The 24,025-nt window shown below is 30.6% G+C and overlaps 1 protein-coding gene across 4 annotated transcripts in view; it reads left to right on the top strand.

Annotated features, from left to right (window-relative positions):
* LOC124359598 (follicle cell protein 3C-1-like) overlaps positions 1–16,353 on the top strand; it is a 28,386-nt gene extending 12,033 nt beyond the window's left edge. For 2 of the 4 annotated variants that reach the window (XR_006922161.1, XR_006922162.1), the window contains exons 2-6: positions 1,097–1,264; positions 2,118–2,255; positions 3,094–3,278; positions 8,395–8,453; positions 12,196–12,279. Coding sequence is in view for 2 of the 4 variants with exons in the window: in XM_046812480.1 (XP_046668436.1) it covers positions 8,407–8,453; positions 12,196–12,424; positions 14,056–14,127; positions 16,170–16,286 (465 nt within the window). In the remaining 2 variants the exon portion in view is untranslated. Of the gene's footprint in view, positions 1–1,096; positions 1,265–2,117; positions 2,256–3,093; positions 3,279–5,772; positions 5,909–8,394; positions 8,454–12,195; positions 12,425–14,055; positions 14,128–16,169 lie in introns of those variants that run through there. The other 2 variants (XM_046812480.1, XM_046812479.1) reach the window with 2 other exon arrangements.
* Positions 16,354–24,025: the final 7,672 nt, after the last annotated feature.

Genomic DNA, 24,025 nt, shown 5'->3' with positions numbered 1-24,025 from the left:
TTATTTTTTCACCTTTCTCCAGTAAAACCTCTACTAGTTTATCATAATCATTACAAATGCTTTTTACTTCTTTATCCCTTAATAAATCATTTGTACCTATCATTACTATTAGCTGTTTTTCTAAATTATTTGCATTTTTTAGCTCTCTGGTCAACTGTTCAATTGTCTGACCTCCTATGCATAAGTTAATTTTCTTTCCTCCTTTCTCTCTATATTCACCTCTTAAATTCATTATTTTCTCCCCAAATCTCCTAAGTTGAGAATCTCCTATCATTTGGTATCCCTCAAAATTAGGTTCCTTTTTCTCAATCGTTTCCTTCATTCTAGCCTGTCCTACCCATTTGTTTTCCATCCTGTTTTCCTCTAGTCATCTATTACCTCTCATACTTCCTCTTCCCCTTGTATATTCATATTGATCTCTCTGATGCCTCGTTTCGTTGTTTTCATACCTTTCTTTCTCCTTTCCATAATCATTTGTATCTCTACCCCTATTATTACTTTGTCTTCTCCTATCATTTTCAAACTCTACTCTCTCCCTATTATATGTGTCCCTATTGTAGTATGAGCCTACTCTAGTCAAATTATTTCCTCTAATATTCCCTCTAACTTGTGTCCCTCTATAAGGTGTATCTCTAGGTCCTAAATTCTTGTATTGATTTACATTTTTATTAAGTGTTGTCTCATTTCTCATATCAAATGATCTGTCATAACTTCTATATGTGTCACTATTCAGTATATTAAGTTGATTCAACAGGTTTTCTAGTTGAATTTTGGTTATGTTTACTTCATTTTAATTAATCAAATCTTTTCCCGTATAAAGTTTAATATATTTCTTCGTTATTAATTAAATAAATCTCAATTCCGACAACATGTGATTCACTGACGTCACAGTCTGCCAATTCACTGACGTCACAGTCTGCCAATTCCCCGCGAATATTCAAATGTCGTAATTTGACCTGTTACATTTATTTTACACAGATAGTATTTATCTTTGTTTATATAGATGTTAAAATTGAAATAGTTAATGATAGCATATAGGACTAATACAAGTAGCTTATTTGAATAGTTAAACTGAACAATAAAATAATTTTTACAGATGCCAAACATCAGGTGATGGCAAATTTGGCAAATTTTTCATATGACCCAATTAATTATGAACACCTTCGCTCTCTAGGCGTCTTGGATATTTTCTTAGAACACTTGACTGAAGAGGATGTAACTCTCACTCGTTTTGCTCTTGGAGGCCTCTGCAATTTGGCTCTTGGTGAGTATCTGTAAACAAATTAAAATTACAATTTTACTATATAAATTTGTTTATGATGCAAAATTTAATTGGGAGCAAAGGACCTGTGTGACCTGTAGTTTGTACTATGCAAGTGCATTCTTTCCTTGTGGAGAGGGTAGGGAAAATGAAAAGGAGAAAATAATAATAAGCAAAATTATTTAATGGAATTATTGTACACTTAGAGTTAACAAGTAAACTACTTAACTCAATAATCACCTTATTTTCAAATGCTAATCATTGTTTTAAAACAATGTAAAAACCTATAAGTATGCTTACCAATATGTTAGTAAATTACTACAAAATCTAAACTACACTTTTTATACTGTGTACAATGTTAAGTGTACCACATATATACCAATAGAAAGTTAAAAAACAAACAAACCAAATTCATTTGACCAAACTCTTAAAAAGGTATTTCTCTGTTATTTATTAATAATTTTGATAGTGCATTACATTTCCAAATATACTCAGTGAATTTGGATGTGTAAATTAAATCTTTTTAGGATTTGTAAATTTCTTATATAAAATAAAAAACATATGCTGTATAATGTAATAAAACTATGTAGGGGACTAATAACTTAATTCAATGTATTCTTCATAATTTATATTTAATTTAAGTATACATAAGATTATATTAAGTGACAAACAGTATTTTTTTTTTTTAACTTGTAACTGTAACCTATTACTGCCAGTTGAAAGGTTAACTTTAGTGAACAGATCTTCTTATTACTGTAAAGATCAAAGATTTTGAGACATGAATGTTTTAGATGTAGAGAACCTAAAGTACAAAAGTATTTGGTGACCATATTATGAAATCTTATAACTGTTGCAGATCCAGAAAACAAAGAATACATCAATAGTAGTGGAGGTATTTCTCAGATCAGCAACTGTCTGTCCTCATCCTGTATTGAAACTGTCCAATACGCAGTCACTTCTCTCATGTTTCTTATGACTGCAAAGTACAAAGATGGTGAGTTGATTTATGAATATACAAGTGATTCAGAACTTATTATGAACAATAGGTCCTTTAGTTTTCCTGATTACTAGGCTATTAATTAATGATCCTTCTAAGGATCAGTTAACCTAGAATAGGAAGTTGACTACATAGGGCACCCACACTCATTCTCCATATGATTCATATCATATTGTGTCAATTTTACACAAATTTAGCTAGAGCCAGGAAATCCATATTTTTGCCTTTGGGCCAAGGAATAAACAAGGAATAATTTTTCCTTGTTCAAACTATTCACCTCCCAAATCTCCTGGTGGGAAGGGGGGGTATCATCATTGTCTCATCAAGTGCACAATGAGAATCCAGGAGTCAAGTCTGATTACCAATAGTCCTTAAAGGGTTCCTTAGGGTTAAAGGGTAGTTAAGGGGGGGGGGTTAAGGGTTAGGGTCCTTAAGGGGATGTATCTATTCTGTGCACAATCACTTGGTTCAGAATTTTTGTTAGCTCAGAGCACCAAGTCCTGTTGAATTTGATCCTTATGTTTGGGCTTTTTAAGGAAATCATAACATAGATTCTCTGATGCAGCATATGAACTTTAATTAGTAAATGGAGTAAGATAACCTCCAAAACAAAAATTACAAAGGAGACTAAGAGAATAGCGGGTGGACATAATCTGTGTAGAAAATATCTATGTTACTTATAAAATTTTATATTGAAACTTAATATCAAAATTTATGCATATGGCATTATGCCTCTTGAGCAAAACATGAAAAATTAAACATACCTTTGATAGCAAAGACAGTATAAATTTATTTATTATGATTTTGATTTTTAGAATTTGTTGGGTTATTTCAGAAATCACAAGTGATGCTAACATTGCACGCATGTTGGAACTTTCTCATCATACAGACAAAAGAATCCAAAACCTGGCAGTTATATTTCTTGACGACTATTGCCATAGAGATCAGGTACATAGAATGCGCAGCAATGTAACCACCATACCCCTTCCTGGCTTACAAGCACCAACACCTCAATAATAGGTAAGTGCATTTTTATTCTAATGATTTTATTTTATCAATATTATTTCATTGCAAAATATTTCATTGTTGCTGAAATATGTGGAAACTGTAAAAAATAGAAACACTTAAAAAACAGAAAATTGTAAAAAGGGAAATGTAAGCTGCCATAGAAAGTATTCCACTTCATACATGAAAATTCTACTACCTTTTTATATTTTTTATGCCAATACTGTATAAATATCATATCCATATTGATTGATACGTAGATTATCATGTTTTTAACTCGGGATTGTGATAAGAGTCAGATCACATATGACAATCTGAAATGTAAGTGTCTTGTGAAGGATAAATTACTACGTGACAGATATCTTTCTTAATATTTTTTAATTCCACTGCGGCATTTTGTAGAATTTTGCCTTAATCCAAATTAGGAACAAATTTAAAATGGACTTCTCCAAAAGTTATAACACCAAGTTTAATTAAATTTGTTTGTTGCCGTTAAATAACATATAGGTTATAATAGGCTTTGTCACATAAATCAATAAAATGGTAACAAAATGACATAAATAAAATAGTAAACATTTAACTTAAATGTGATGTAAGATAATTTGTTGTTTATCACATATGTTTAGTATGACAATTAACAATTAATTAACAAACATAAAAATTAACAAACAACAATAATAAAATTAACAATCAACAAATATAACAAGTTATAAAATATAAGAATAACTTATGATATGTAAATATTAAACCTAAAATATTAAATCATCTAACGAAACATTGTAGAATTTGTCTAAACTATCAAAGCTTTTTTTATCCATTTTTTAAGAACTAATTTAAAATTATTTACAGGTAAAGAGTTTATGTTTAGAGGTATTTTGTTAAAAAGCTTTCTACCAATATGTATGTAGCTTCTTTTTGTTTTACTTAGATGTACAAACTGTTCATCAATAAGGTTTTTATTTCTGGTGTTGTATATATGTTTACTATTTCTTAACTTAAATTCGACATAATGGTCTACATACATGATTGACTGAAACATGAACACACAGGGTAAAGTTAGAATACTTAGAATATCAATGAACTGAGGTCTGCATGATTGAATGTCTCTAATTCCCACAATTCATCTAATTGTCTTCTTTTGCCATATAAAAACCCGTTGACCCCCAGACGAGTTCAACCAAAGAGATGTACCATATAACAGATGACAGTGAAAAAAAGACTAAGTGCGTTTAAAATAAGCTCCTTACTGGTGCATGTTTTTTGTTTCGTCAATAAGAAAAGAACTCTGACCTTTTTTTTACACAATTGATTTGTATGTTCATCTCAACTGAGCTTGCAGTCTAGATTTATTCCCAGGAGTGTAAGAGATTTATTCTCAGTGTTTTTAAGGCCAAAAACTACTTTTTCAGTCTTATTTCTGTTAAGTAATAATTTATTGTTTTCAAGCCATATGCAAGCTTTTTTAAATGTTGTTTCAATGTTTTCAAGATCTTTTCAGACTACATTTATTAACAATGTTGTGACGTCGGCATATAAAACACAATTACTGGATAAGAAACTTGGGAGGTTATTAGTAAGATAATAAAAATAAATGGCCCACATACATAAATAAATGGCTTAATGTATATTTATAAAGCACAGTAGTGCAGTAATCTTAATAAAAATATTTGTCTTTTACACTGTTATTCTTTTAATACATTTTCTTGTATAATTATATCTTAAAATATATATATTATTAGTATTGCTCAGCCTATTGTTCTACATTAAGCCTAATAAAACAACCATTAAAGCATGAAACTTGAATAGTTTACCTGCAGTATAATTTTGATTGTGATGTTGAAGTTTATAATAAACTAATAATGTCCTTCAGATATGTTCTGAGAAATGCTTAAGGGACAGATTAACTATAAGTTTTATGTTTGTTTTTGTGACAAATACATTGATGTCTATCATCTTGGTAGCTGCTGAATGATTCACAGAGTTTGTATCTTGTCTGTCATTGAGTAGTTATTATTGTAAAATGTACAATGTTTTTTTTATTGATAAAATCTATATTGATTAGTTTAACTTTGAAATAAAACACAGATATAATTTTAGTTTTATAATCAATTTGATTTAAGTTTCAAAGCCAGGAAAAAAACTGTTTTCAGTAGTTATGAGTGTATTATTCAAGTTTTCGTTCATTTCAGTCCGATTTAGAAATTATTATCCTTTTCTTACTATACCATACTATCGACATAATAGAAAATGGCGTTTATTTATAAAATAATACTGGGCATCTAAGAGCAATTTCTTAAACAAAAATATGTTTGATATAGTATTTATATGTACCGTTATCTAAATATGTAACTTTCTAACAATACCAGAAGTTAGCACAGAAATCAACACAATATCAACAACCTTAACAGTTATGATTGCTCATGAATTAAATTCTGCATACTACGCTTGATACTTCGTCAACATGCTGTAACATAACCAGCTGTTTTATCAACAATGCATTAAAAGTGCTATTGGAACACTCTGATTGTTTGGGATTGCTGACATACTTCTAGTAGCTTATATAGTATGTCACCGTCAGCACCGAGTCAACTATTTTAGTCTCTTCGTCTCGGTTTCTGATATTTGTTTGACCAGGATCTCTAGTGGTGAGAAATATTTTATAGTGTATTTTTGAATCAAATCGATCTATATTGTACAAAAAGTGTAGTACGAAAAAGTTTCCCTGAATGGCATACTGTGTATATGTCTATTTACTAGAGGAATTATTAAATTTACCTTCAAAATTTGAGTTATGTTAAACTTATAACTTTTTCACCATGTAATTATGACATAAGTAATAGATTAGTCTAGTAGCCGAGAGCCAATTTGCGTAGTATAACCAAGCAACCTGTAATTTCTTGAAATTTATAAAAGAATTTTTCCTAAGAAAGAATATGATCATAAGCCATGTTAGTTTTGGTGGAGGGTCTCAAAAGTGTTAAAATTATCTAATTAAAGTTTTTTCTCAGATTACATTTTTCTTAAATTGACACACTTAAAACTGACCATCCAGTACATAAATAATAGTAACGTCTTGTCAGACAACTAGATAAAGAGATTGAATGTTGTCACATTTAACCAAATAGTCATTCTGTATATGGTAAACTAGTGCCGGTGATAATCTATTTCTATCTAAGGGGAAATTTTCTAATGGTTTCAAGAAAACCCAGGGTATGTCCTAATAAAATGCATATTGGCTCTCAGCTCTTGCACTAAAAGGTATTATACTTCATCCAGAAATGTATTACAATCAGCAAAACAAAATATATTTTAAAATCAATTCTACTTTAGTATATGTTTTTACTATAGTGACATTAACTAATTTTAAAAGATGTATTCATTTTTATTTATTTTTGCCATATGTGTTGTTCACATTTTCATCACACAAAGATGAAGAAATGCATTTATATTTAAATTTATTACTTACTTGCAATATAATGTTCAAGAAATATTTTAGTTGCTTAGTTACATATTTCTAGCAACAGTTGCTTAGTTTTAAGATTATCTAGCAACAGAACGTTTGCTATTAAAGATATAATAAACATGTAATAGACCTACCAACAATATTACAATTTAAAGTTTGAAACAAAGACATTTAAGAAATAATTAAAAATATAAACTTAAAACTTATATGTCTTCTTTGATAGAAATGTTATTTTCTTATATTTAAAGACGATTGTTCACCAAATAGATTTTTATTTTTTACTCAAAATCTTTTTATTTTTCCTCCTGATATTAAAAACACACTTTTGAAATTCAAACAAAATTAGTCGGGAATTATTTAAGTTAGCGTTGGTTTTGTACACTTACATAGCTAGGTAAAAAATTATTTAGTTAAACCTTTTGCATTTATCAGACATCCTGGTTTTTTGTTGACAATATGTTGAAAAAATGTGCTTTAAGTTGTTATATGTGTCCAATTGCTATCAAACTACATCAAAGGATGCAGGATAATACTAGCTGGCTTCAAGAGACAATAGTTTTAAATATCTCTGGAATGATAAAAGCAGCTTTACACTTTATTGGATGTTCTTTACTTGTACATCTGTCTCTTGTAACTTGTGTTATTGTGTTGCAGCTGTTAACTGCTAACAGTTTCCATGTGATTATCTATCCATACATTAAGTACATGTTACTAACAAGTTTAGCTTTGTGATGCATATTCTGAAATGTAATATTGTAAGTGACCAAAGATAAGTTCAAACTAAAATATTTTAATAGTTGTAAATGATTTAATGTATTGATTTTAAATGCTGAATTACGTTCAATAGTGATTTTTGAAAAATAGTTTTCTTAGAAAAAGTAAAATTTCATATAATATTAAAAATTTGAATAAAACTATTGTGAATTTCCAAGGCCATTCATTTTGACGAAGAGGGCCTTAATTTTTTCTTATGTACCACATATTTAGCAGTGAAAAGAATCACATTTTTAGAAAACATCTATAGCTAAATATACTAGAAATACTGCACTGTATTTTGTGAATCGATAGAATGGGAAAGTTGTGAATTTGTGTAGTGTGAAGACATACTTGTGGTTTGTAATTCACTCTTCACAAAATTATTAAAATATTTATATATAATTCTTATTTTGCTTTAGAGTACTCCAAAACATATGTTCTTAATAAGGTGATCAATTTGGTGTAAAAACCCTTTAAAATTTCAATTCAAATGTATCTGAGTAGTTGATACATTAAATACACTCCTTCACCCTCTGTAATTTGGTGAACATTTTCCTAACATTTAACTTATGTAATTAATATTACCTTTTTGAGCTCCCTACCCAAAAGTGTGCATAAAATCAACTCATTATATACATCCCAAAAAACCATGAAAAATTTCTAAATTTTATTTTTATTTTTAGAAAGCCAAATTGAGATTTAACAATAAAAAAGAAACCTATTTGATAACTAATTACTACTCTTAATGTTGTTAACCAAGTTTTAAATAAAATAAACTTAATCTCGTGTTCATTACACTATTGTTTTACCCCATAATAGTTATACAAAGACAAAACATGGTATGGTGTGATCAACAAATTCTCTTGCAGGCGAGGCTAATATTTATAAAATAATTTAGTGTTGTTTTTACAGATATCGTACAGTATGTTTTGGCCACAAGCCCTTGTACTTCTTTGCTCTGCTGCATTTTGGTAAGTTATAAGTTTGAGTTAATCGTTTAGTGTTAATATCTCATGTGTATAGTAAAACTGATCCAACCTTAAAATTCATTTTTAGATTTGGGATTTGAAAAAATCATAATCCCCTATTTAGTAACCATTTGTTAATCCCTACTTATTGAGTGAAACATAACTGCTCAAACATGAGGTCAATCAATATCTTGCTGCTGTTCAAGATGATAGACTTTTAAGTATATTATGTTTATCAAGTAGTGCGTTTAAATATCATATGTTGTATTTATCAGATTTATTTCATTTTAAAAAGTATCATTACTGTAAAAGGTTTAAGAAACCATTTTTCATTTGTAACAATCAATATTACCTTGATCTTTAGAGATTGATTAGGTTTGCTTATAGCATTTAAATCAGATTTTGTTATAATATTCGAGAATTTCTGCATCAACCAAAAAGTAGAGTATCCACAGGACCGGACAATAAACTCAAATAAACTTCCCAATACTCCTCAAACTTCTCAAATACATCAAAATTTGTTTGTTCTTATCTGAACAAATTGTTCCTTAATTTGAAGCAAGAAATTTTGTTTCAACAGGATGAAGCACCACCCCATTTTGGTATTAACATCCACATATACCTTAACAATATGTTCATCAAGTGATGAGTTGTCAAAAGATTTTTTCTTTGATGCTACCCAAATGTAAGGTTTTCCCAAACAAAGTTCCAGTATGTACAAGTTGAGCTTCAATAACATATAATGAAACAATTGAGCAAATAACATTAGAAATAATGCAGAATTTCGTAGAACATTATTATTACAGACTTTTTCTTCTAATACGTAAATGCCCTTGGCATAAAATTCTTTGGGTTGATCTCAAAGCCACTTTTGCACTTGTTTTTGACGTCTTCTTTAGATTGAAAATGTTTCCCTCGTAGACCCTCTTTAGGGAGGTCAAACAGATTGAAGTCTGATGGGGCAAAGTCAGGGTAAGGATGTGGAAGAATCTCCCACCCCTGTCTCTAAAGTTTTCTTTCGTCAGCTGTGCTATATGTAGTAGGCTTTGTCATGAAGCAAAATCACGTCTTCAGTTAGGAACCTGCAGCATTTTGTTCGAATGATAGGTCTTATCTTGTTTTCCAGCGTTCACTGTAGTACTGATTGGTCTTTGGCCTCCAGGAAAATCACAATAAATTGGCTTCTGAAAATCTCAGAATACTGTTAACATGACACTTTACTGACATATTGGCTGGGTTTTGACTTTTTTGCGAGTCAGAGAAGTCGTATGCTTCCATTCAAGGCTCTGTCATTTTGACTTTGTCTCATAGTAGTATATCCATGTTTCATCAAACGTTACAATTCTTTTCAAAAAAAGTCCTTCAGTTGAATATATATTTAACTCAAACTCAACAGTTGGAGTCGGGTTCATTTGTGAGCGTCCATGAGTTGTCTGGACACTCATCTCACACAGTTTTTCTTGTACTGTAGCTTATTTATGGACAGTTCCAACACTTTTGTTTATTTTTATACTTATCAGTTCAACAGTGATACGCTTATTGTCCTAAAGTAATGTGTCAATCCAACATTCGAGAGAGAAAGTTCTAACTTAATTGGTCGTCCAATGCGTTCCTCGTCAAAAATTGTTGTCCGTCCACTTAAAAACTATTCTGTTCACTTGTAAACGTTCATTCGATTTAAACATCTGTTTCTGTACACTTTTAACATTCTTTCGTGGATTTTACAACCTTTATCACCTTCTACAGCTAAATCTGATCGCGGCACGTTGCTCTTCCATGAATCAATACTTGAGCAGACTCACCATTGTTAACTGAGTAAATTTGAGGTTATGTTTACAAAATATAATTGAACGGCTGATCAGATGTTATCGCAAGGTTGCAGAATTTATATCCAAGTTTTATATGGATAAATTCAGCCGTTTTCGAGTAGTAGTAATTTGTCTCGTTACTTATTGAATGACCCTCATAATCTTTTGAGTGTGTGTTTAGATTATAAGAATTGATATAATAATAAGTGACCACATATTAAAAGTTGAAAAGTCTACAATTATTGTTATTGCCAATATATTTTTAAGCCTTTTAGGATTACACAATTTTTTCAAATTATATGGTGTGACAGTTTTTATCAGTAAGCAGGTTTAGTATTTACAAAAAACACCAAACCTACAAGAGGTAGTTTGGAGCATTTTCATTAAAATCTAATTTATTTAACTTAAATAATAATATAGTAAAATTATTTTCATCATTCTATTAAGGATTAAATACTTTATTTAGATAATATACTCTTCAGAAAAAAATTCATATACTTGTACATCTTATAAATAAAAATGAATCCCACAAATGTGTTGCTAAGCGCTAATCTTAAGAACGGCTGAACTAAATCAGCTAATATTTTAAAAGTATATCCGTAAAAGATCGATGAAGGTTTTAATAAAGAGAAAAATAAGAAAAGTTTCTGAAGTATTTAATAATTCAGGAAAATAATTATAACGATTACAACGTGTGAATAAAAGTTAACTGACACTAAACAGCTGTTAACATTTTCAGCTAAAGTTGCAGAGAGATGAAACATTTGTATACGTTTAAATTTTATAAAATATAAATAATTATACATTGCTTTAGATTGCACCAGTGACGAATAAACCATCTTATGCATTGGAAATACTTTTTAAACGCTGTTATAAAACCACTTTAACGAACAAAGCTGAGAATGTTTTGTAAACGAAACTGGTTGTCTCCCTTGACATTGTGTTTTTACGTATGTTAAAAGAAAAAAAAAGGGATGGCACACTTTTCCCCTATTCCAGAAGCAGAACAAAAGTGATGGAAGTAGATGTCTTTTAAAGCTAATGTATAATTTCTTAATTGGGGTAAAAAAATCAAAATTACTTATGGCATCATAAAAATCATAGATATGAAATATATCTAAGTTAGATTCCAAAACCCACTTATTGTGTTTATTTTCTTGGTCATTTCATTAGCCTGAACTGACACTTTTTGACAGCAGTAACTTTTCAATTGTATGTATGTAAGTATATATACTTTTTTATTGGAACAGAAACGCTAACTATTAAATATTTTACACTGGAGGTAGATTACAAGTGCTGGTAGTACCTGCTTTTTGATCCAAGTAGGTCTGGAAAACTAACATATGTATAAACTCTTAACCAGGTAAATAAATTAGATCAGAAGTGAATTTAATCAGCTGGAATCATTGGGGTGTATCTTAAATGCTTTCACTAAGAAAGTTATGTCCTTTGAGTTTGAAAATTGTGTGTGAAGCTGTGGGTGACTGCCAGTATATTTATATATTAGTAGATTTGTCCAAAAGTTCATTTTTCATATTGTATTCTAAAAACAAAAAAAAAGTAAATATGTTATTTATAATTACAATAATTCATTATGCCAAAGAAATTTTAAAACTCAAAAAATGTATTGACCTTTTATCAAGATATTTAAAAAATGCACAATAGGTCACCTCACCGTTGTCATTTGCAATATTTTTCTGCAATAAAATACTTACCACTTATACTATAAACATTAAACAAAGTAATATAACATTGTAAAGCAAATTCTTTAGCAAACTCTCTTCACTTTAACTCATATGTGCCCATGGTTTCAATATTGGGACAGCATGAAACTCCAGAAAGCTGCCAGTGGCTCATAGTCCTCTAGATCTTAGGTTTATATGGGTTCTGTATATCCTGATATTTATACAACTTTACATGATTCTGACCTGTCCTAGTGTCACCCTGGATCTTGCTCCGGTGGCTCTACCTGCCGTCAACAACAGCCTGACAGAGTTGACCAGGCCCTTTGTGCCGTGTACCTGTGGGATATTCCTGACAGGCCAGTTCACTCCAGGCGCCCAAATACCTCCTAGCAGTATTCCAGCTCTGTCCTTCGAGTTCGACTACAACCTGCCCTGCTCCAAGTTTGGCAACCACCAGTGTGCCAACAACTGTCTACAAACGGTCAGTACCTCTAGATCTGGCCATTTATTTTTCTTGTTTATGGTTTTTAGGTATATTTTGTATACCACATAAGCCTATTGTAATTGTCCTCATGGCAACACTTCTACAAGATTTCTACATAATTTAACTGAACATGACCCTCAGAACCCAAAACCACACCCCGTTCAAAATTTTATATATATATATATATATACATACATAATTTTGTTTCTATATATTGGCAATTCAAACCTTAAAAAATTCACAATTCCGTTATTTAAAAACCTAGACAGAAATATTGTATTCCCTAGTTCATACCAAAAAATGTTTAACATAAATAAATATTGTATAAAAATTGTAATGCTACATTAAAAATTATAAAAAGATGCAATTAACCAAAAAAATTAATACTGTTTTTTGGCCACTTATAATACAGTGTTACGTATTAATTTAAATATGTGTTAGTATAAAGGTATTGCAGACATGTGTTTTACTATATAAGTAATAATTTTTATTGTACCGTGTACTAAAACATTTTAAAATAAATTTGGAAAATCTATAAATTTACTTACAAAACATATAATTATTCTTCAGAAAAAACATACTGACAATACATATAATACTGTCATATCTAATAGGCTTTTGATTGATATACAACACTTGATTACTTGTATATTGTGTGTAGCGGTTTAATTAAAAGTACATTTTTAAATTTATTAGGAAGACAGGTTACAAATTTATTGGAGTAATCATTTTAGTTTATATTTAATACATGGTAAACACAACACATCTACTAGATTATAATTTATGGCCAGTAGGAGTGTTAATTTCTCTTGAAATTCAGCTTGGCTCTTCACTGATTTGTTGTAATTTATTCTGTTCTTTTTTTATTTAGAGAGCATTCTCTGAGTGTTTTAGTACTAAGATTTTAGTCTACCTACTTGCATGTAAGGACCATTTTCAGTTGGGTTTAAAGAAATTACACTGAAAAACATTGTGTACAAATATTGAACAATGCATATAATTATTATGTGCAGCAGTATAGTCTGTATGATATTATGAACTTATAGTTAATATTCAAATGGTATTCATTTTTTATTAATGTTTTATTTTTTTATAAACTCCAGAATTTAGAAATTACAATATACTAATGTAGTTTCCTGAATCAGTTTTCAATTAAAACTTGTTTACCTTCTCGTATTAAATAAATACTAATCAGAAATATTTTAGTGATCTTTGACTGGAAGAGATCAATAATTATTAATTGTGGATATGTCACATAAATATTATATTTAAATAAATCATGCCTTCCAATCAAACACTAAATTAAATTGATTGAACTTGAAGACGTCAAGTGAGAAGTGAGTAAGGAAAGGGAATCAATTTATGAAATCTGTTGATAGGCAAAGAGGATTAGCTTTTATATTATTCCTTCAATATCCGTATCGTCCTTAAAAAATTCCTTCACTATCTATCAAGTTTGTTGTAATGTTTTTTTATTATTATTGTTTACAAACCTCACATAATTTAAATTTGTGTCTCAACTACCAGGGATAAATGTGTAGTTTGATTTTAGTGTATGTTTACTATCACTAGTTTGAAATTACTGATATGTAATCAAGGAATCTTAATTATTAATGATATTTTTCCAGATTGCTAAACAACTGCCTAAAAGTGAGACCATAATCTGTGGTGCCATCGGTCGAGACTGTTTTAAAGAGCGGGTAAGATCTCTTAATGTGTTTCAATATTTTGTGAAATAAAATATTATAAATATTGTGATGTATTTTCAAAGCTATTCTAAATTCTTAGGAACTTCCTATCACCTTTTTAATAGATTAAAATTCATTTGTAACTTTGTAGGTAGATTCTAAGAAAATTCAACCTAATTTAATCAATAACAATTACCATGGTTGGTGTAACTTTAAATCCACTTGGTTATTAATAAACTACCACTAATAATGTGTAATTTCTACAGGATATTTAGCAAACTTAGCATGACTATAAGTATTATTTAACTCTTCAGTGCCAAACATTTTTTTGTAATGAAGTCTAAAGTGCTGAAAGTGGTTTTAGAAGAGTTGATTCAGAAATACCAGAACATTTTTGCAAATCATTTTACAAGTCATAACTTTGTTACTTATTGGTAATTTTTTATAATTTTTACTTTATGAAAGAATTACATTTACTCTAATTATTTTACTCTAAACCATCTTAAAATGTAAGGAAAGTAAAATAACAAATCCAAAATCCCACTTGATATTTATTTTAAACATTCCAGAGTCTACACTCAAAGAAATAGTAAAAATACACCACACTCAATGAAACCAAGCCACACTAAATAAAGCCTTTTCATTAGAGTATTGAATGACACTTATTATTCAGGGGTGACAGGAGTGAATTTGTGGGAACAGTAAAATCAAAATTTATAAAGTAATTGTATAATAGGTGTTGTTAGAAAGTTTTAATAACTGCTTTAGTTCTAACAATTCTTACTATTTTTTTTTTAGTGGGAACGGTTCAAAATTGGCAAGTGGCAAGGCAGAATACTTTAGAAAACTTTGAAAATCCCTATATTCTGATACAATGTAATTCTGTAAAATATTTTTGAAATTCAGCAGAAGAATTTAGTAAAGAAAGGGTTTTTGTACTTCATGTCTTGACATAAACATATATCTCAGAAAAAACTTATATACTTTAAGTAAATTAAAAATAATCAAACATTTTTACATTAGACTTATTAGTAACCATGATGATTGCAGAATAGAAAGATTAGTAGAGCATACAGGTAAGGTCAATTAAACAATATTTTTTAATTAATTTAAAAAAACAAATGATGTAGATATTTTATAAAATTGATTAGTTTGATAAAAACTTTAATGTTTTTGCATAATATGCAATGTACAAAAAGATACACTAGTGTTTTTAGTAGGGGTTGTTGACTGAGATGACTGAAAAATTGGTGTCTTAACATGGACTCCATGTATTCATATCACTTGTGATGGCTCAGGCATTTAAGATAGCATAATTAAATGCTGGAAATACCAAAGATATACAAAGGACAATTGTAATGAAAAATATAGTCGGTATGTCAGTGTTGGAATTTGGGACAAGTAGTGGGTGTGAGGCTTTGCAAGTGTTGATAGATTCCCCGCCAAATGTAAATTGAGGAATGCTATTAGTTTTCTGCAAGTAGAAGGGCATTAGCAGTGCGACAGAAATCTATTGGAGAATGTGCTATGTTTACGGAGAAAACATTATGAGTGATTGTGTTGTATGTGAATTGATTTTCTACAGCACATTATGTGATGGATTTCTGCCGCACTATTCTTTTCTGCTTGCACGAATCGATTAAAAATCCTCAGTTCACATTTGGCGGAAGAATAAATACAGGCGGCCATGTTTATGCAACTGCATTTCAGCCCAAACTAGCTACTTGAACTTGGCAGTGACAAATGTTGTAGCGGGGAAAATGGGTGATCGACTACTGCGCACAATGCGGAATTGCTGTGTCTGGTCGTCATAGGGTGACATAGGAGGTTGAAAAAAATGACTCTCGTAATACAAACCAGTATGTTTATTTTCATACTTAGGTAAGTGATAAAAATAAATAAATTATTGCAAAGTAGAAACAAATTTAAATCATAACAAAGTCTGTAGGACATGTCAAAATGGTTTATTTTGGCAATTTTAGTGTAATTGGGTTTTTATATTCTAAAAAGTTATTTTTTAAAACAGATATTCATGATACAGATGACTGTTGCAGGCATATTTGTGGACCAAGAACTGCAACAATGTGTGGGTAAATTCCAAGATGTCAGCTGGCCGGGAGTATTGCTGCAAGGACGGCGCACCCTATAAGTGTCCTCTCAAAAAACAATAAATATATTAAACTCCATTTTTTATAAACTTCTTGTTATATTTTTATGATTACATATGTATTTAATTTTTCTGGTGTTATGTTTTTCAACCCAAATACTTTAATTAATTTATACAATCAAATTTTTTTAAATCTTTTCACCCTAAAACGTATTCATAAAGGAATGTACATTATAAATGTTTAAGTGTTAACTGCTGGTGGTGATCAAAAAACTTACCTCAAGGTAGTACTTATCGGGTGTTGTATAACAATCCAAAAGTGTTTGTTCATAAATGCAAGTATTCAAATGTTATTTAAGGCCATCATTCACATTTGTAACTAAAAAGTTAAAAAAACAAGTATCTGATTTTTTTTATTTGACAGTAACATTTCTGAAGAGGAGATATAATATTTAATAATTTTGTTTTCAGTAGCTATTAAAATATATTTTTCTATTATTTACCATACAGTTTAAGTAACATATTTCTGTATGAAAAGATTTAAAGTTAACAAAGTAATAGTATCAAAATTATCAAACCCAGCTTCATGTTAAATACTGACTATTCCTACACACTACCAGTTGTGCAGCCAAGTCAATATTTGAGAGAGCCTGAGAAATAAGATCCAACTGGATTCTTTAAGAACACAAACTATTGTTTAAATAAACTAGAGAATCACTCTTGAGGAAGCAATTGATAGTCAGCCACTCTAGAGATTTGGTGGACATACAATGGAAGGGTAGCAAGTGGTTTAACTCAAGTACTCGTGAATCGCAGCAGCGACGGTCAAACATCGCTGTGGAAAAGCCACTTTATAAAGTAACTATAATGCTTTTCGAAAAGTAATAGTAATATTCGATAGCGGATAAATAAATGTATCGATTAGTATGAAGTTGGGTACTTTTCCATCTTTGATACAAATCAGAGAGAAGAAGAATATCGTATTTAATTTTCATTGTTGCCATTTCTTTGCTGTTGTTAATGTATTAGTTTGTTTGTTTATGTTTCTTGTTGCAAGTATGTAATATTATTTGAAGTTATTATTTAGTCAAGTGGTATAAACATGTTTTGAAAAGTATTTCTCTTTCACAGGAGTGATGTAGTGAAACAAATAATTTTGTTTTTTGTTTTAAAATAACCCAAGTTTTGTAATCTAAGTAGGCTTTGGTTAGGAGTGTTAAGTTTGTATTTTAGCTAGTTTTATTTATTTTATAATATGTTGAATTTTACCAACATTATGTGCATTTGAAATGTTTAGGAACTATTTAGATCGGTCTAGTGATATAAGAGAGTTCTTAGAAAGTGAACCAGTAGATCATGACAGCGGTGGTGAATCTGATTATGCCTAGTTAGTATAAGATCTCAGTGCCCCAACCGAAACTAGGTTTATAATTGTACATTTTTGAAAATAAATTTTTTTAACTATTAGGGATATTGTGTTCTCAATACAGACATACACACATTGTTCAATAGATAAATAAAATCTTATTTTTTCAAATGAGATGAAAATTTTAACATTGCTTCTAAATTTGAAGATATAAAGTTTAACATGTAAGAAAGTGTATGCTTTTCAGATTAAAAAATATGATGAGTTATGATACATATTTTTGTACTTGTAGTTATTATTGATTAATTTATATGTGGTTACTAACTCTTGATGAGATATAACACTGTTTCATGTAAGGAATAACTATTACTGTTATAATATAGTGTGTTACCAGCGTAATGTCAATTTTCATACAAAAAAGCTCTGTTCAAAGTTTTTTTCAATATAAAAATAAAAATGTATGAAATAAGTTTATAAAACTATATATTTTCTTAAACTTGTGACATATACAAATAATTTTTGTATTTTGGAATTTTGATTTAGTACAAATATACCACTTCTGTAAATATGGTCCCACCCCCATAAAACAAAAAATTATACAACATTTTCAAATAAAAAAAGAAGAATTTTACTTATAAAAGTATACATAGTAAAAAATACAGATTTTAATGAAACAAAAATGATATATGACAATGCATAATCAAATAACTTTTGGTATTTCTTATATTTTTTATAAGATACCCTTGCAAAACCTGAAAAAGTGGCCTGCTAATAGAGATAATTTAGTTTGCCAGTTCTTGGGTTAAAAGTACTAAATAATAAAAATGTAAAAATTATTTATTGATCCAAACGTCAGAACCAAAGCGTTCTATCTGTATTTTTTTAAAGCAGTGCTCATTTGAATTATAAACATTTTACACTGTGTTTAAGCAACTTACATTGCATGGAAACCCAACAACTTTTTGTAAGTCAAAAGGATATTTGAAACATGAATGACCTGCCCTGCAGCAGGTAATAGCTGTAAAACAGGTTTGAGTTTGTAAGGAAAGTGGTTGTCTATTGAAGTTATTTACCTTCTGAATGTGGATGTTCCTGTTTTGCCTCAACTAATTTCAATGAGCTGCCATTTTGTACTGGGTTGAGCTAGAAAGCTATAGTTTCCACTGTTCTTCTTTTATCAAAAACTTTCAAATGAGGTGTCACTTAATGGGTTTTTATATTTAAAAATTTGAGCCCCCCCCCTCCCCAAATACCATTTTGGGGAAATGGGAAAAGTTGTAACAGTGACTAAAAAGTTCATTTCTATTTCCTAGAACTGTGTCCTGTGTTCCATCCCTCCATCTTTATCTATCAAAAACTGAACAGAGTGTATCCATACTTTTAATTCACACTGTATACAAAGATTAATGGAAAAGTAAGCTATAAATTAAACCTCTTAGAAATTAGATATTAACTCGGAAGTATTATACTGAATATGTTTTATGTTAACTGATTTATTAGATATATTTCTAAAGGCATACGGTGCACTCTAAAAAATGTGGATTTAACGGAGGTTGGTACGACTTATTATTTCCATCATTATTGCAAAGAGATAAATCTATGTGGGGTAATGGCATAAAACATTCGAGGTAATGTGTAAAGACAACAACGAGCTTGTTTGAATATTAAACGTTTAGTAAAACCTAAGATTATGTATACAGGGTGAGGCAGACCACCCGTACAGTACGTATAGCGGCCAAACCAAACGAGGTAGATTATTCGTAACAACTTGAACCCCCCTATTTCCACCCCAAAGAATTCGGAGAAATTATTTTGAAATCTCTAAAACTCCCCAAAAGGGTAGTTTTTGGGGGGTAGGGGTGGTTTTTGGAGGTATGTTGAGTTATACCTCATTTTAAAGGTATTTCTTCACTGATTATTTTGATGCAAAAATTTTGAATATATCTTGCCGCTTATGTACAGGGTACACCAAAACGTTAAAAAATCAGGGGTTTGTAGGTAAATTTATTGCAACTACCTGCACAAATTTAGAGAGACGATATTTTTATTGAAAAATAATGATGAGATGGCTTATCGAAAAATATCATCAAATGCCACCCTACCCCAAAATTTACACATTTTAAAAATACATAGAATTTTGAAATACTTAATCACCCCAATCTAAAAAAATCAAATAGCAACCTAGGTTGTGTTGTACATAATTAGAAAGGCCTTTAAAAAATAAACATTTTGTACATTTAAAGTTTGTCTCTATCTCCAATTGTTTCAAAACTGTAGTACAAAAATAGATTTTTTAATAATTTTACTCAATGTATTTAGTATAAAAGTCAGTGCAATGTGCAAGTAAAAAAAAGTTCCAACAGTAAACTCGTCTCTTTCGTTTATGATTAAAAAAAAATACTGTATCCAATTTTTAAAAGAGTTTTTTTTTTATTTAAAAAGTTATTGGAACACTGTAAACTACAATGTATTACGATAAGTGCTGAGTTCTCTCATGAAACAGGAAAATTACCCAGTTATTAAATTAGTACATTTTCAATTATAATAAGTTTTACACTTAAATTACACAAAATGTATAGGAGAAAACCTGTTGTTATTTAATCATTGATGTGAGTGCCATGGAAGGAAGGAATATCCTGTCATTATTAATAAAAGTAAACACTTCAAACTGGCTTTGAAAATAAATCTACCATGTTACAGCAGCATCATGGTAAATTATCAATATGATAATTATCAATATTATCAAACTAAAACCAACAATAACCTAGTAACTGACTGAGGTCAGTTAAGTGAAGAGTTAAAACCGCTGCTCAAACTGCAACCCATTGTTTTCCAGACAGAGTTCAATCCTTGAGGTGAAGCTATCTACAGCTCTAATTATCTCTTCTCTACTGATCGTGTTTATAGCCTCCCTTATCCGCTGCATCATGTCGTCTCTAGTTGTTGGTCTTGATTTATACACTAGTTCTTTTAGTCTACCCCACAAGTAAAAGTCCATACACGTTAAATCAGGAGATCTCGCTGGGTAGTTCACAGGGCCACCTCTTCCAATCCATCTGTCAGGGTATTGCTCGTTTAGAATTAATCGAGAATCTTCGGCGTAGTGTGCTGGTGCCCCATCGTGCATAAATCACATACGTTGTAAGATTTCCTCGGGGATTTCGATCAATAAATTAGGCAAGTGACCAATGAGAAAGTTGATATAAACTACTCGGTCTAGGCGATCGTCAAAGAAGAATGGCCCTACAATTTTGTCACCGATAATACCGCACCAGGTATTTAGTGTCCAGTACCTTTGGTTGTCCACTTCTCGCATCCAGTGTGGGTTTTCAAACACCCAGTATCTCATATAGTGACAGTTCACTTCTCCATTACTCCTAAACGTGGCCTCATCACAACACAGAATGTTACGGTGAAAGTTTTTATTTTGTTGTAGTTTTTCTCGAGCCCACAAACAAAAGTTCATTCTATGAAGGTAATCATCTCCATGGAGTTCTTGATGTAATGACATCCTATATGGGTGCATTTTATGATCATGAACGATTCTTAAAACAGATCTTTGACTCATACCAGAATTAAGAGCTACTCTTCGTGTAGAATCATGCGGATTCAGTTCAAAGGCTGCCAAAACTTCGGGTGCACTATCACTTCTCACGGGTCTAGCGAGTTCCTTTCCTTTGTTGTGGTCAGGTTGAACATGACCTGTTTCACGAACTCGACTAGCAAGTCTTTGAAAAACGTTCCTGGAGTGATGTTCACGGTCTGGGTAACGTTGGGCATAAAGAAGAGCGGCAGCTGAGTAATTTTGGAAACATTCCCCCAACACCATAAGCATCTGGAATGCCTCCTCATTTGAGAACGGCATTTTAGAACAAACAAAAATTACACTACGTACTTTAAAAAAATTTAAATTAATATCTACCTCATACCACGTGGTCACAAGAACAACTGAATAGGGAGACGATAATAACAGAGATTAGATAAGAGACTAAGGAATTGGTTATTCCAGGGGTAACTCGTGTATTTGGGATTGTGAAAACATGAACACCACGGTTAGATTGCTTTTGAAACATGTTACACTGATAGAAATTGTGATGTGTTTTTTACTACATTATTTAAAAACAAATTAAATTTTAAAGTCCAACTTGTTTTCCATTTGTTTCATTAGATTTTGATATTAATACAACTAACTTAGTAATATTATTAAAAGATCTATTTTTGTACTACTACAGTTTTGAAACCATTGGAGATAGAGACAAACTTTAAATATAGAAAATGTTTATTTTTTAAAGACCTTTCTAATTATGTACAACACAACCTAGGTTGCTATTTGATTTTTTTTAGATTGGAGCGATTAAGTATTTCAAAATTCTATGTATTTTTAAAATGTGTAAATTTTGGAGTAGGGTGGCAGATGATAATATTTTTAGATAAGCCATCTCATCATTATTTTTCAATAAGAATATCGTCTCTCTAAATTTGTGCAGGTAGTTGCAATAAATTTACCCACAAACCCCTGATTTTTTAACGTTTTGGTGTACCCTGTACATAAGCGGCAAGATATGTTCAAAATTTTTGCATCAAAATAATCAGGGAAGAAATACCTATAAAATGAGGTATAACTCAACATACCTTTACATTTGAAAATTTTCCAAAAACCACCCCTACCCCCTAAAAACTACCCTTTTAGGGAGATTTAGAGATTTCAAAATAATTTCTCCGAATTCTTTGGGGTGAAAATAGGGGGGTTTAAGTTGTTACGAATAATCTACCTCGTTTGGTTTGGCCGCATACGTTCTGTACAGGTGGTCTGCCTCACCCTGTATACACAATGTAGTACACTGTAAATTAAACACAGTTAAATCAAATTACATGTAGGAATGTTACAACTAAATCAAGTAAAAATACAAGGGATGAACATTATGTAGTTGAGATTTGATTCAGGGTATGGATTGACAGTTTTTATCAATCAGTAAGATGAACTGTTAGAGATCTGTTTAAATATATTATTTGGTTAAAATGTCATTAACCTATTCACTTACTTTGATGGAGCTTTCCGTGGATTTCAGCACAAACCCTGTCATACCATGACAGAACACTTCCACATATACGCAGTATTAAACGCATAGCTGCACCAATCATACATAATTTTGTTACTATGTTTTGTATTCTGTGTAGAATAATATTTTTGTTTTGACAAATAACTTTACTTGTATCATATTGTACAAAAGGGCCAATTTAGAGCCACAAGACTTTTATCTTACCTATATTAATTCTAATATAATAACAGCATTTCTTAATTTCAGTAAAACTACTGTAAAGTTTAACAAACATTATGTAACAGAGGTCTCTATAAAAATTTAACACAAATAACATATCAGTTAACACTACCCGTCCGCCAAGACCTACCCAAACTAATCCATCACTGACCAAGCAATTCTAGCAATTCTTCTTTTAGGAAGGCTGAAAACTGGTTTCAACTCTCAACTGACAATATGGTTAAGAAGGAAGTTCCATGGCAAGCAGAAACAACATATGATTTATTGTACGAGAGTTTAGTTTTAGTGGCGAGGAATAAGAAGCATTGATGAGGCCTTTATTGACTCTCTTTATTAGAGTCAATAAAGTTAGATCAATTTTATTAGATCAATTTGAGTTTGTCAGCCATATATCTAGGCTTTCCAGAGTTAAGATTAGAATATACCAATTTCAACATTTTTAATAATCTTATATTGGTCAACTCTATAATATAATTTTTAATGTAAATATGTGTGATGTGATTGTCATGTTTATACAAGATTAGATCAAATACAAAATGTATGCAGTAAGTTTGGCATCACTGCAATTTGTTAGCCAGATCCACAGTCATATCTTTGATTACAAAGTTACTATATGAAAAACCAGTTTTTTTACCAGTAAAGTTCACATGATCTGGCAAGAAGTTTTGTATCCTCTTGAGTGAATGTACTAATGCAAACACCCACTTACAGGTGCCCACAACAGCATCACACGATCCAAGAGTTGAGTTCATAGTTAGACACACATTTATGATTTTGCCACAGTATAGAGGAGAAACTTTATTCTCAGTTATTTTGGGTATGTTATTTGTGTCTATAAAGTTGTAAGTGATAGATGATAATCGTTTGCATTTTGTTTTCGTTAAGCTTCAGTCCGTATTTCGTTGATCATTCCACAAGTTTTTAATGTTGCGTATTGTTGTCTGTAGACCACAGAGTACATAAATTTGCAAAATGTCAGCGTACATGTGATATCTAGTGAATGCAAGTGTTTATTCAAAAGTGAATGATGTAAAGTAAAAATAGAAAAGGCCCCAGTATTAAATTCTGCGGCAAACCACAAGTAAGCAGTCTGTAGTCAGATAATTTGCCAACCACTCACACACTGCCTCTGATTCAAAAGATAAGGTTTAATCTAGG

This window comes from Homalodisca vitripennis, chromosome 4 (assembly GCF_021130785.1).
Source record: "Homalodisca vitripennis isolate AUS2020 chromosome 4, UT_GWSS_2.1, whole genome shotgun sequence".
Classification (NCBI taxonomy): Eukaryota; Metazoa; Arthropoda; class Insecta; order Hemiptera; family Cicadellidae; genus Homalodisca; species Homalodisca vitripennis.
This window is presented reverse-complemented; position numbering and strand designations above follow the sequence as displayed.